General features: G+C 41.0%; 1 protein-coding gene across 2 annotated transcripts in view; it reads left to right on the top strand.

Annotated features, from left to right (window-relative positions):
- The window catches only part of LOC134639379 (leucine-rich repeat transmembrane neuronal protein 4), a 56,634-nt gene that overhangs the window by 700 nt on the left and 41,396 nt on the right, over positions 1-14,538 (top strand). Inside the window, exon 2 of one of the 2 annotated variants that reach the window (XM_063490541.1) lies at positions 374-1,914. In XM_063490541.1, coding sequence (XP_063346611.1) covers positions 374-1,914 — 1,541 coding nt within the window. Of the gene's footprint in view, positions 1-373; positions 1,964-14,538 lie in introns of both variants that reach the window. The other variant, XM_063490542.1, reaches the window with a different exon arrangement.

Here is a 14,538-nt window from a genome sequence, read left to right as displayed (position 1 = left end):
TCCGAAAGGAGGCTTTTCTCTCAGCAACTGTTTGTCACATTGTGCATCATGCGTGTGGTTTATCAATCACCTTTCCAAGAGCATGACTTTGGCTGAACATAAGTGTGTGTGTGTGTGTGTGTGTGTGTGTGTGTGTGTAGGTGTGCCATGAATGCTCCAGTGCAAATTAAGTAGGCAGGAAATTCCCCCCCCCCCCCCCCCCCCCCCCAGCAAATGTCTCAGAACATAGTGATAATATTTAGTTGCTCGACTCAAAGATTTTGCACATTCTATTTTCACCTCTTTTATTCCCTTCTAGTCCGTGTAGTCTACATGGTTCTGTGTGATACATGTTCTGTGCTCATAAACCTCTCACTTTCCTGTGTGTCTGCAGGACTTTTTGTGCTTTTCAGATGGCTTGTGTTCACAGTGGTGGTGCCCTCCTGGCTGCTTGCTGTTCCAAGCGGCATCCGTGAGCGTCCCTGCCCCCAGAGCTGTCGATGTGATGGGAAAATAATATACTGCGAGTCCAATGCCTTCCGTGACGTGCCAAACAACGTGTCTGTCGGCACACAGGGCCTGTCTCTGCGTTATAACAGCCTGGTGAGCCTTAGAGCCCACCAGTTTGCGGGTCTCAGTCAACTAGTTTGGCTCTATCTCGACCACAACTACATCAATGCCGTGGACGGCCAGGCTTTCCACGGGATAAGGAGGCTCAAAGAACTGATTCTCAGCTCCAATAAGATCACGCAGCTGAAAAACAACACTTTCCACGACGTCCCGAATTTGCGTAACCTCGACCTTTCCTACAACAAACTGCAGGTCCTCCAGCCTAATCAGTTCTGGGGTTTACGGAAGCTACTCAGTTTACACTTGAGGTCAAACTCCCTAAAAACAGTCCCGATGCGCGTTTTCCTCGACTGCCGTAACCTGGAGTTCCTTGATATTGGCTACAACAGGTTGAGAAGCCTCACACGTAATGCCTTTGCAGGACTCCTGAAGCTCATCGAGCTCCATTTGGAGCACAACCAGTTTTCTAAGATAAATTTCGCTCATTTCCCTCGCCTGACTAACCTGCGGGCTCTCTATCTGCAGTGGAACCGCATCAAACTGCTAACGCAGGGCCTGCCATGGATGTGGACTTCCTTGCAAAAGTTGGACCTCTCAGGAAATGAGCTCCAAGTGTTGGATCCGAGCACATTTCAATGCCTGCCTAACCTTCAGACTCTCAACCTGGACTCCAACAAGCTCACTAATGTCTCTCAGCAGACAGTGGATGCTTGGATCTCCCTCACAACCATCAGTTTGGCCGGTAATTTGTGGTACTGTAACCCCAACGTTTGCCCTCTGGTGTCCTGGCTCAAAGCCTTCAAGGGTAACAAGGAGTTTACAATGATATGTACCAGCCCTAAGGAGGCACAAGGAGAGAAAGTTACAGATGTGGTGGAGACCTACAACATCTGTACCGCAACTCCGACCCCTATCCCCTCAACGACATTGCCCCTTACAACGGCGTTTCAGCCTGAGCTGAAACCTCTCCCCACGCAGTCTGCGGTGGATAAAAAGCTAACCTGGAACAGGACAGCCTCTCCAACTCCTTCCGAGGCCTCCCCCACCATCCCATTACCAGACACCGAGTACGTGTCCTTCCACAAGATCATAGCCGGTAGCGTGGCCCTCTTCTTATCTGTGGCTATAATTCTGCTGGTTATCTACGTGTCGTGGAAGCGCTATCCCAGCAGCATCAAACAGCTTCAGCAGCGCTCGGCGGTTAAGAAGCGCCAGAAAAAGGCACGGGAGACCGAGCGCTCCTTTAATTCACCACTGCAAGAGTACTATGTGGACTACAAGCCTTCACACTCAGAGACTATGGATGTGCTGGTTAATGGGACAGGACCTTACACATACACCATCTCAGGCTCCAGGGAATGTGAGGTATGACCGTTGCCCTCCAAAAATCCATTTCCACTGCGAGGCATAAGAGGTAAATTTTCTAATGATCTGCAGGGTGAAAAAAAATTGTTTTCTCCTCTGCTTCTGTCTGTAATAGGATAAGGACGCAAAGGGCAGTGCATGGTGACTTGTTTTGCATTATGCTGGGTTTGTTCGGTTCCATTCGATTACCCAGCTGTTGTTTTGAGTCATGCAATATTATTGCTAAAATATGATACCCATTAGCCGCGAGTGCAGCGGCAGCTCCTCCTCATGGGTAACTTACAGTAAGATGCATTACACGCAAAGTGGCTCCATCTTTCACTCCTGACACAAAACATCTCATTGATGAATCTGTGTATTCTCAGACTTTTTATTTATCCAAAACGGCTCGCCGTCCTGAACGAACTGGTGTAAACCGATTGGATCAAGTCACTGTGCAGATGGTCCTCTCCTATCCTGTGTGCTTGCTGCCACAGCTGTAGCGGCAAACGTGCAAATCGTGTGAGTCTTGATGTTTGTTTGCGACTGTCTGAAGTGTGCCAATATTTACAATCACACCAGCTGATTGTAAATCTCATTTTCTTTGCTTTTTTCCCCCCCTAGCCTTTAGCAATTGTGTGCTTAGGTTTTTTTTTCCTCATTAGTTTAACTTACAAAGTTCAAACAGTTGCCACAGGCTGGGGAACACTATGAAGGCCTGCAGCCAAATAAAAGATAAATTATGCATTTGGGCTTACATTTTCCCCCGGTTTTTGTGCAACACTGCAGGAGGGGACTGCATTATGCTACTTTTGTTTAATCTCAGCACTATAAAGAAACTGTTTACTCCTGTGAAACTTTTACTCATGGAATTGGCTTTAAAATCCTTGCACTAAAACCAGACTTCCTCCACGTGACAGATTGTGAGCCCCCTGCGTGGCACTAAGGGATCGAGACAGAAAGGCTAATCAATTTGCTCGTGTTTAATTAGGCACTTTTTTGCCCATGTATTCTTTGTTTTCTCTCCGAATGCTCTGTATCTGTCTTCTTTTGTCCAGCAGCTTTTCTTTTTTCTTTTTTCTTCTTTTTCATTTGGCAGTGTGGTTAAGTGTGATTAACAGAACATGTTGTGCTGGGAAAGATGTGGAGTCGCTGGAATCTTTGCAAGCACCTTTTTGTCAGAATAACCAGACATGCTGTTTAGTACGGGAGACATCTTTCTTCTCCGTTGTCTGTGTCAGTGCAGCTCAGAGACAAAGTTTTATCTCGCTGCAGCACAGCTCATTTTCTATACTCTACATGCACCATGTAAAGCATTTTATAAGATGTTTCACGTCAGTGGATTGTGCTGTAGCACCAGTTAGGTTCTTGCTGTGCCCTTTACTCAAGTCACTGTAAAAAGGCCTGCACAAATATGTTTCATTGTTTTCAGAAATGTCACTTGGTACAAGGTGCGCGGGTAGCTAAATCAGCTCTTTGTCAGATTATCTGTGGCAGAGCATTTCTCAAGCGCAAGGGAAGCTGGAGGTGAGATGGTCGGCTTATCAATCTTGTAGCTTTCATGTGCGAATGTGGCGTGGGAGCATTAAATGGCAGACCTAATGGGGCTTCTGCTAGCTGGAATAACTAATAGCCCATCAGAGGTAAGGAGCCGAGACTTCCCTCAGCTTTGTTATTCCTTGCCCTCTACAGCTCAAGGGAGCAGCATGAGTTGTTAAAAATGTAATGGGATTTTTTTTCTTTTCCATTTTTTTTGTTTCCTCTGTGCGTGTTACATTTCATGCCAAACACTGCAATGCAATGTAAGCACACATGCTAGAGCCGGACACCTGTGAATCCACCTGCAGGTTTGTCGTGCTTTTTTAAGTTGCTGTAAAAATGTGCCCACTAGATCGTCGTGTGTGTTAGCTATGAACGTTGCTGCCATCGTGCTCATCAATAGTGTCTTGGGCTATTTGCATCACAATTCAGGCAAAGTCTCTTCTGACACACGAGAATTCATTTTTCAGTTTATATTGAGAGCCACAGAGTGCAAAGTGGCAAGCGAGATGAAGGTGGGAGAGATGCTGTAAAAGGCTGCCCGAGGGCTCAAACCTTCTTCTCAGGAGCGTATTGTAAACGCCAGAATCCGCTGCACTCCCTGCACATTATTTTAGCTATTCCAGATAGCAAGCACTTAAGCTATTAGCTGCATTTTCAATTAGGAGAAAGAGCTTTGTAATTGAAGCCTGTTATCTTCTGCACATGCCCAGACCAACAGACGTGGAGTTAATTTGTTTCTATAGATTTACTCCAGCACAGCTCAGCAGGTTGGCTTCGACACTGCGAACTGAACTCGCAGGCTGTGAATTTTGATGAACACTTTGAACCGTGCGATTCTGTGGTCTTCCTGTGGCACATTATTTAAAATTAAAAAAATAAAAACCTTCTCTCTTCCTTGTATGCTATCCACTTCTGAGCTCATAGAGCAGCTGCAGTGGTAGCTGTCCACCCACAGATAATCCCCTGCAAAGTTATTTCAGAAAATATTATGGTGAGAATCCCACCGTCTCAGCCAAAGGCAATTCTTGTACTAGGGTGGAATCTGCAAGCATTAATAAGGTAAGGAGATCCTGCTCAGAGATAATTAAGGTGGCCTGTGAAAAAGGCGAGTGAAGTGAGGAGAAAGAACTTGCCCGTGCGACGGACTGACACCGCTGTTGTCCAAAAGACAAGCCTAAATAATTACTTTTAAAAATCAACTCATTTTCCAGCTGGCAGGGTTTGTCAACATTCTGATGCATTCGAGGCCAGCTCAAGCTTCATTCATGCATGAAGTTGTTCTTTTTTCCTTTCCTCGCATTTGCAGTTAGAGTGTCCCCCTCCTGGTTATATTAAAAACTAATGGCTCCTGTGGACCTAATCAGTGTTTTCCTGGGACGAACTCTGTATCTGGGGGCGCATTTTGTTCAGCAAACATTTGTTTAATTTGTGGGCGCCATAATACGAGCCCGGCCTTCGAAATGTCAGAAATAAGTATCAAGCATGATGGATGATAAACATACACTGTCTCTACTTGCCAAGATGGCAGCTTGCACTTCATCTCTGCGTAAATGCACAGAAGGCTGGCTGCCGTCAAGTGAAGAGAGTTTTGACAGTCTTTGGTATTTGTTTCCAAATAAAGGCTAGAGACATCAGTAAAATGGACCAGTAAAAAAAAAAGTGTGTGTCATTTTTTTAACACATCACTTAGCAAACTACAGGTGCAAGAAATCCTTTGGATCCCTGCATTGATTAGTCATGAAATATGGTGTTCACTTCATCTAAGTCACAGTTACAGACAAACAAAATTTGACTACTTAACTAATATGACTGGAATGCTTTTCCTGTCTTTATTGAACACACTGAAAAATCCTCTACAGTGTTGGGTGAAAAAGTGAGCGTGCAGAGGTTTATTTAGCAATAACAACAAGCTGCATCAGACCTTTGCGACTGATGCTGATGAGAGTTGCTCCACAGTGAGGACAACGTTGGGTGGTTCCACCTGTTTTAAAAACTGTTTCAGTTCATCTGATTACACGGCCCTATTCAAGTCATGCGTACTTGGGGACACAGCGTCTTAATTTTACAGAGTCTTCTTTAAAAATCCTTAATTTTGTTGATCCTTTAATGATTTAATAGCCCCAAACCATGATGCTCCCTCCACCGTGCTTCACAGTTCATACAATCACACATGCAGCCAAATTATTTGTCCAGACAACAAAAAGTGTGTAACAAACTACAGCTTTGTAGATCAGTGGTTTCATTCTGTGGTGTGTTTCATTCTTATTCGGTGTTTTTCCTATCGTGGACACATGAATAAAGACCTTGCCACTTGTAAACAATTCTGCAGGTGCTTTGCTTTTAACCTTAGATCCCTTTTCACATCTTTCAGGATTGCATGTTGTGCTCTTGCTGTGATCTTTGCAGGACCCTTAGCGAGAGCCGAAAAAGTCCTGACTTTCCTCCATTATCTAGACAATTTGTCTGTCTGTGGATTGATGACCACCCAGGTCTTTAGAATTGGTTTTGTAACCTTTTAACGGCTTCATGCATCTTTATAATTCTTCTTCTAAGATCCGCTGAAAGTTGTTGTGATCGAGGAACGGCTCACACCAACCAGTTTGTCTTCAGTGCAGACTTTGTCAGTAAGCATTCTTAGTATGGCCATATTTTTAGAGATAGGAACCTCCACAACCCACACTTCAAATCCAGTCTCCTTAATAGAAGTGGAGGAGTCATTAATACCGAGGTTACTTATTGTTTCCAGCGAATTATTCCCGAATGTGTTCCTTAAAGACTTTGATTTTGTGCGTTATTAGTTTAGTCAAATTGTGTTTGTTTATAATTGTGATTTAGATGAAGATCAGGCCATATTTAATGAGTAATCAATGCATACATTATTATAATCCTAAAGGATAAAGAACTTTGAGGGTTTACATCAGTGAGTGCACACCCGACTGTGCACACTGATCTAAACCTCTCACACGATAGACAACACAACACAACACAACGCTATGAAAAATAAGGCACGTGCAGTATAGCAAATGAACTGTCTTTGGGGTTTTTTTCTTTTCCTTAAAAAAAAAGGCTCTTTATGCCATTAATTTTTATTTTGCTCAGTTGTCTTCTTGTTTGGTAGAATTGAAAATTACTGTACCTGCAAGACTGGGTGGCAATGATCCATGGACACACAGAAGTACACTACTTCGCTTTTATCATACCTGATGATTTTGTGAAAAATGGACTCCAGTCAACTCCATTAAAACTCAACTGCAGCAAAATGCAGGAAGAAACAGACTATTAAGTGAATTGGCTGTAATGGCTATTATACAACATCATTTTTCAGTGGCCTGTGGTGATGTTAAAAAAAGAAAGAAAGAAAGACTTCTGTGTATGATCAAGAATATTAAGCAGATTTGAGGTGTTACATTTTAATACTGTATACATATACACATTGCATGTTTATCTCCTGTGCATATAAGGAATATAATTACATATAATTCTATAGAAATACATAGGGTTTTTAAAAATTTTTTAAAAATATTTTTATTGCTAAGATAAGGCAAATTAATTGCATTGAAACACAACAGAATACAAATATTTTCATGTTTAAAGGATGCTTGACATCAGGGAGCTTCATAATATGGATGGTACCACTGCATACACTTTCATTTTCATATTTCAGAATGATCTCCGAACATTGTTTCTGTCATAGTCTGAGTCACTTGTAGTTTCGCTGTGCTTAAAGCAATAAGGTTAGCAAGCAGATGCAGACTTTCTCTATCATGCTTCTACCCTTTCAGGCTGCGTACAGGCAGCCCTACTTTATTATTGAAGGCTGTTAGGACTGTGCAGCGTGAGCTCAGGATGAAAAAGGGTACAGTGGCTTTTAATCTTTGTTACATTTAATAGTCTCCTAAAATCAAGCTGGAACTGAACACCAGTGTTTTTTCTTAAAAAGTAATGCTTTACCTTACTTAATTACTCCCCGGCGAAAGTAATGTGTTACACTTCTCATTACTTTACTTTCATGTTACTCCATAAGATGGTCTGAAATACACTGTCACATAATCACTAGTTAACAATATAACCCTTAGGCTACAGTCCCACACACTGACACAAATCTCTTTCCTAATGAGGACATACATACGACCTTTCTTTTAATGTTTCAGCGTTTGAGCACAAAGCCGACAACACAAAGAAAAGTTGAAAACCAGCTCAAAGAGAGACTTTAAAGAAAGCTCCACTGACATTCTGCTATAGGAACATGCACAGGTAGAAACGGAGGCTCCAATCCTACAAGCTCGACTGCCCCTCACTGCCTTTGTTACCTGCTGAAGGTCAAGCTCTGGCTGCTGTGCAATGCATGACATTACTGTGTTACGAAAAATATAATGTGATTACAGTAACAGTAATCAGTAAACAATAAAAGTTACAGTAATATAAAGTACTAGTCAGAGCTATTCCAGATCAACCAAACCTTCTCATTTAATGTTTTTTCTTTATTTTCGTGACTATTTACATTGTAGATTCTAACTGAAGGCATCACAACTATGAATGAGCACATATGGAATTATATTGGAAACAAAAAAGTGTGAACTAACTGAAAACATGTTTTATATTTTTATTCTTCAAAATAGCCACCCTTTGCTTTGATTACGGTTTGCTCACTCTTGCCATTCTCTCGATGAGCTTCATGAGGTAGTGACTTGAAATGGTTTTCCAACAGTGTTGAAGGAGTTCCCAGAGATGCTGAGCACTTGTTGGCCCTTTTGCCTTCCCTCTGCCGTCCATCTCATCCCAAACCATCTCGATTGGGTGTTTCTTGGCCCAAACAAATCTCTTCTGCTTTTTGCTTTTCCTTAGTTGTGGTTTCTTAGCAGCTATTTGACCATTAAGGCCTGATTCGCGCAGTCTCCTCTGAACAGTTGATGTAGAGATGTGTCTGCTACTGGAACTCTGTGTGGCATTTATCTGGGCTTTAATCTGAGGTGCTGTTAACTTGTGATTTCTGAGGCTGGTGACTCTGATGAATTTATCCTCGGCAGCAGAGGTGACTCTTGGGCTTCCTTTCCTGGGGCGGTTCTCATGTGAGACAGTTTCGTCGTAGTGCTTGATGGTTTTTGCAACTGCACTTGGGAACACATTCAAAGTTTTAGACTGACTGACCTTCAGTCCTTAAAGTAATGATGGACTCTCGTTTCTCTTTACTTAGCTGATTGGTTCTTGCCATAATAGGAAATCTAACAGTTGTCAAATAGGGCTGTCAGCTGTGTACCAACCTGACTTCTGCACAACACAACTGATGGTCCCAACCATTAAGAAGGTAAGAAAGTCCACAAATGAACCCTGACAAGGCACAGCTGTGAATCTACAATATAAAAAATATTTAGAGTTATTTATCAATTTTTTCTTTGTGACATAATTCCATATATCTCGCTTCATGTATTTGATGTTTTCTGTGTGTTTCTACAATGTAGATATCTAAAAAAAACAACAAGAATTTATAATATAGATGAAAATGTAGATGTTAATAGTGGTAAATAATCTATGTATATGTTTGTGCAAACTTTTTTTCAGATTGGCCCACCTGTTAAGGAGAGAGTACATACAGACTTATATAGATACACTACAATCATTATAGCAAAGAAGATAAGGTGTCAAATATCTATAAATGAAACAGAGTAAATACAGATTATTTTTAATTTTTCTTTTGCTAAAAAGACTATACCAGACTACATATTTACATATATATATTTCCAAACTCTGGTTGCTTGACAAACGTAGAGTCCCAACAAATAATACTCAGTGTTTATGCTAAACCAAGCCATTATCAAAACAAACGTCTGCCTAAAACGTTAAAAGCATTTCTCAAATGAACCCGTTCTTACTTCACTGTTAGCTGCAAACATACCTCATTCTGCATTTACTTAGAGACTTCATACCAGCCTCAAATATGCAGCGTATCCCACCTCGTTCCAGTCAAGGTTGTGATTTCAAGCCGAGTTAAAATGTTGCAGTGGGATTCATTAGCAAAAATGCACATAATCAGACCTCAGACTTATCTTTAGTAAAGCACCTCTCAGGCTGCTGTGTGTGGGGGGTGAGATCTCCTCCAAATAAACATACTCTGCGATATGTATGATTCAGACTTTTGACAGATGTTCTTCTTGGAGGTGTGATGTCTGCTCGGGTGAGGAGGTGGAATACATTACAAAAAAAAAGAAAGAAGAATACTTAGCAGCAAGCCGAGGCAACGTGAGATCTGTGTAATAATAGCTTGTAGTCTAACATGGACTGTTAAAATGAATACGGCAGTTGTGTTGTTTCATAATTAATCTTAGCATCTCTTCTTTCATCCGATTGATGTTTTCGTGATTTTATTACTCTCATTATGATGTGCTAATAGCACATGTCTCAGCCAGCTAATAGCTTAATCTGGCACAAGCGGAAAATATGATGTTCCTCCTCCACGCTCCAACACAGACAATATTGAATTTCACTCTGGGTTAGATGTACTTATTTACAGAACACATGCGACGAACTGCTGTTTGTGTCTCTGGCTAATCATTAAAGATTCCTGCAAAAGCTTTAAAGCCAGAGAAGTGGGAGTCTCCTCTGAGCCCGCATCGTTCTACCGAGGAAAACTAAATGAAAGCCATCGTTTTGTTGACCTTCACACCTTCATTTTTAATTGAGGCCAGCGCTGATTGACAACATCATTAATTGTGATATGCACTTGATATTACACGATAACCTAGTCCTTCATTTAACCCCAAGATCAAATGTCTGTTGTGAGCAAATGAGTTGATTCGGTACTACTTTGGCATGACTGAGCTGTATGTGGTAATGAAACAAAGAACGGGAAGTTTTGAAATGGAATTAGAAGCCCCCTTTTTTGCACAAACTAATTTGGGAGTAAATGAAAAGACCACAGAGATAAGTCAGACTAATTCATCCCTCCCCATCACACAATCTCCAGTGGTCCTCCCCTCCTGGAGCCACACACAAACCACGATGAATATTTAATGCGATATTAAACTTCTCCGCTGTTTTTTTTTTTTTTTTTCTTCAAGGCCATTTTTTTCATTCAGTAGTGATTAATTAGAAGTATGTTTTGATCAGAGAAGTCTCTTTCCATGGAGGCAGAGGATCTTGCGCCTCCTCCCCTGCTTTTGAGATTCAAGGGGGAGCCCAAAATATAAACGAGTAATTGGTTGGAAAAAGAATACTACTAAATCTTAACATCATTTCTAACATATTTCCCCTCTCTTCTCTGGAAAGAAAAAATCCATTATTGCAACTCTGATTAAAATTCTTCAACAGCAAAACCTGCAGGGCAGGAAAAAGGTGAAAGATCAGTCTATGTGAAGAGTTGGTGGGTGGCGGAGGAGGAAACAGGCTCCTGTTGATGCTCCCTAAGGCCGCGCCTCTTATATCAATTTAATGTACTTTGTCTTTTTTTAACGCTCACACTGTTGTTGACCAAATGAATGTTTCAAATAAACAATTTCACATTCTTTTTTTTAATTATTCATGATTTTTGTGTTAAATTCATGCTGTTGCATATTGGATGCTGCCATACATGTTCTAATATACAGCCTACTGTGTGTTTTTGTGTGTGTTTCTCTAAGATACAGTATCTTGTACGCCACTGTGTTGCTACCTTACCCACACAAAATAACAAATCCCTGTAATAAAATAACAGCAGAGTCAATTTCTTGGGAGCAAAGCTCTTTCTCAGCTAAAGTCTTACTGACAGAATAACATAATTTGTCATTTCCTTTGTTTTTTGTGTTGCTTTTTTTGTACTTCACTTGTGCCCCACGCATAAAGCCCGAGCTGTGTCCTTCTGTCGTTGAGTGTTGTGTGCTGGGTTATTCTTTACGCTTCCTTGCTGGCTACAGCTGAGGCATTGCATTTGTGGCTCATCCGTCTGTGTCATTCTCTTGAACACCTTGAGGGTTTCTTTGAATTTGGAACAAACGTCCTGTTGGACTCGAGGGTGATCTGTTTAGAATTGGGTGGTGAAAGGTCACTGTGACCCAACAAAGCAATGTTTTTGTCTACAAAATATGCTAATTGTGAAATCATTTTTCATCAAATATCAAACAGGATTAAAAAAAAAAAGGCATTTTCTGTCCACAAGATCAAAGGTCACCTTTGCTGTGACAACATGATGTTGATTAAAATGGCGAAGCTCTGGATTAGACGGCTTGCCTCACTGTACAGCCATTCCAGACTTTCATCCTGGGGAGGCTGTGGCTCAGGAGGTAGAGCGGGTCAAGTTGCTCTCTCCAATGGTTTGAATGTTACATAGAAAGCACTTACATAGAAAAAAAAAGTGCTAGTATGAACGGGTGAATGAGGCAAGTTGTATAAAAGCGCTTTGAGTGCTCAGTTGGAGTAAAAAAAGCACTTTATAACAACCAGTCCATTTACAGATACCAAGAAGGATTCACACTGTGCATTTCTGTCATTGTAAGAGTGCTAACTGGCTGCTGTCTGTTGATTCGTATTCAGTACAGGTGTAGCAGATAAATCCTCCTCAAAAACATCTTTGTGTCTGAAAAATTACTTAATCAGGTGCTCCGTCCGAGTGTTTTTGTTCTGACACAGTCAATTTCATCTGCATGTGGTCAACATAGTTCAGCTAGCTGGGTTTATTATGAGGTGTAGCATTAGCTGATTTAGTTAAAATTGATTTCTTAGTCAATTTGAGTCTAACTGTGCGTTAAAGTGTTTACTATGCTCGTCATCTTAGCTTAGCTTGTTAGCTGTCAGCTTTTGCTAGCAAAACGAAGCTAAAGCATTTCTGTAATTTACTAGTATTTGTTTCTTCCAGTGTTATCAGTCCCATCCACTAGCTGCTTACATGCTTCATGATCCAGCAAACCTCTTTGCACACCATTTGCACATTTGCTCTCAGCGTAAACCAGTCGTAATCCTGTATTTATTAACAGCACCGATCACTAGCGCAATGTTGTTTTGGTGCCTCGACTGTAGTCATGCTCCGGTGTTTCATCAGAGGACAATCATTTTTCTTGCAAGGCCAGCCTAATAAACCGAAGGCTGTGTCTCTTTTCAGCCTTATCTGAGCAATTAATACAAACGCCTTGAAGGATTTACTTCCTAAAGTAGGTGTAATACTCTGGTATTGAGGAATGTACTTTTCTTTTCAGGACTCATTTTGTTTGAACTCTTTCATGTGCTTCAACGTTTCCACATTGCTATAACTCCAGGGGGGTACATCTAGTTTTGGTGTCAGACACTGTGAAAGATTGGCCCACAATTTTACACAGGCATTCAACAATCCATCATAAAAGAGAAATTCATTTTAGAAGAAGCAGAGAAACCAATTTCTCCAGTTGACAGCCGCCTCAATAGACCACAATGCAATGCAGCCTCATGACAAGTCATGTCTTGTTTTTTTATTATTTTATTTTTACTCTCCACCTACCTACTGCAGCTGAATCAAGCAACCTGACCCTCAACTCCCTGGCGCTCGTCAAAAGGCATACAGGGAAATGCAGGAGATCACTAGCTGATGTCAAAGCAGATGTGGCAATTTGAGGGAAGTTCAGTACCCGAAAGACAATTTACATCAGATCTGCGCTTCTGGCATCCACAAAACATTACAGATTGATGATACATATCAGTGTAAGTCTGTCCAAGGGTGGATTTTTCCATTAAGTCTTCAGTCTGAGTCAGAGTTGAGGAACAAAAGAACTACTTGAATTCCCAAGGAGTCCAGATCAATGTCTCTTTTCAAAGGAAAAAAAAAGTATTTGCACATATCAGTAAACTTCTAATAACTTCTCAAAAAATCTGAATCCCATATCGAGTGTCCTATTATCATGGCGTATCTATCAATCAGCAATCACACACCCTGGATTCCCTCAGTTTAAGCTTCTCCTCACTCAGCCAGCGACACTTCTGCTTTAATAGGATTTGACAGCTTATCTAGCACTTTATGAAAAGTCGGGCACCGCAGACAGAATGAATAATATAACATGAAAATATTAGACATAACATTTTATGCCGTTTTATGGTCACAGCAGCCACGTTAATTTTTCATCGCAGCTTGAAGCAGTTACTGCGTGTTTAGCCCTTCATTTTATTATGATTCATTTAATTAGAGCTATTAAGACAGTTTGACGGAGACGCTGTAGTTCTGCCTACTGTGTCACTTTGATTCCCTTGAAAAGAATTTGAAAGTGATATTTAAAAGAGAATGAAATGATGAAATGTTGACTAGGCACATTAGTGCTTGCCCTTGTAAGTTGTTGGACTGCAATTTGTATCTCCACGCTTCTCTGTAGAGTGACACTACAGTTTCTTTTATCATTTTCTGCTCAGAAGAAATTTGATGTAACGTTCACGTCTACCTCAAAAATAGTGTTTTCCCAGAAACTAAAACCTCTTCATCGTGTAGCTACAGCATACCAGTATGTTCTCACTCTGTCTGATGGGACACGGTGTGTCAGTCAGCACAAACTGAAAATGATGCAACACTTTTGCCATCTTCCTCACTTATAGTGAAATATAAATATCAGAACACTCACAGTGGCTGCGCTGATGTTCAGCAGGTAGGTTTGTCGTGTTTACCGCCTGAGTTACTGATGCGTTTAATGCATATATGTACGCAGTTTTTAGCCAAAGCTAGTTAGTGAAAACAAAAAAAAAAGATCCAGATCCAAGAGTCATTAAAATTAATTAGCAGGGTTAAGGTATGAAGACACGCTCCCTAGCAAGCAAGTCAAACTTTATTTATACAACACATTTCAGTGTGCTGTGCAAAGCATGAGTTGCCACACACTACATACTAAGTAATATCTAAGTACAAATAAGTAAGATAGATTCTATTAGATAGAAATTGTTAAATAATTAGGACTACAATAAGATCATACAACCTGTAGGTCCAAAAGATAAACAAAATAATTAAAATAAATTTCTCCTGAAGCGCCAAATCACAACAGCAGTTGCCTCAAGGTGCTTTATATTGTAAATTAAAGAACCCAGTTTGAGCAAGCACTTGGTAACAGTGGGAAGGAAAAATGTCCTTTTTACAGGAAGAAACCTCCAGCAGAACCAGGCTGTCTGCTGCCACTGGCTGTGGATGAG

This window comes from Pelmatolapia mariae, linkage group LG12, assembly GCF_036321145.2.
Source record: "Pelmatolapia mariae isolate MD_Pm_ZW linkage group LG12, Pm_UMD_F_2, whole genome shotgun sequence".
Lineage (NCBI taxonomy): Eukaryota > Metazoa > Chordata > Actinopteri > Cichliformes > Cichlidae > Pelmatolapia > Pelmatolapia mariae.
Note: the sequence above shows the minus strand (reverse complement) of the source record. Positions and strands in the feature narration are given on the sequence as shown.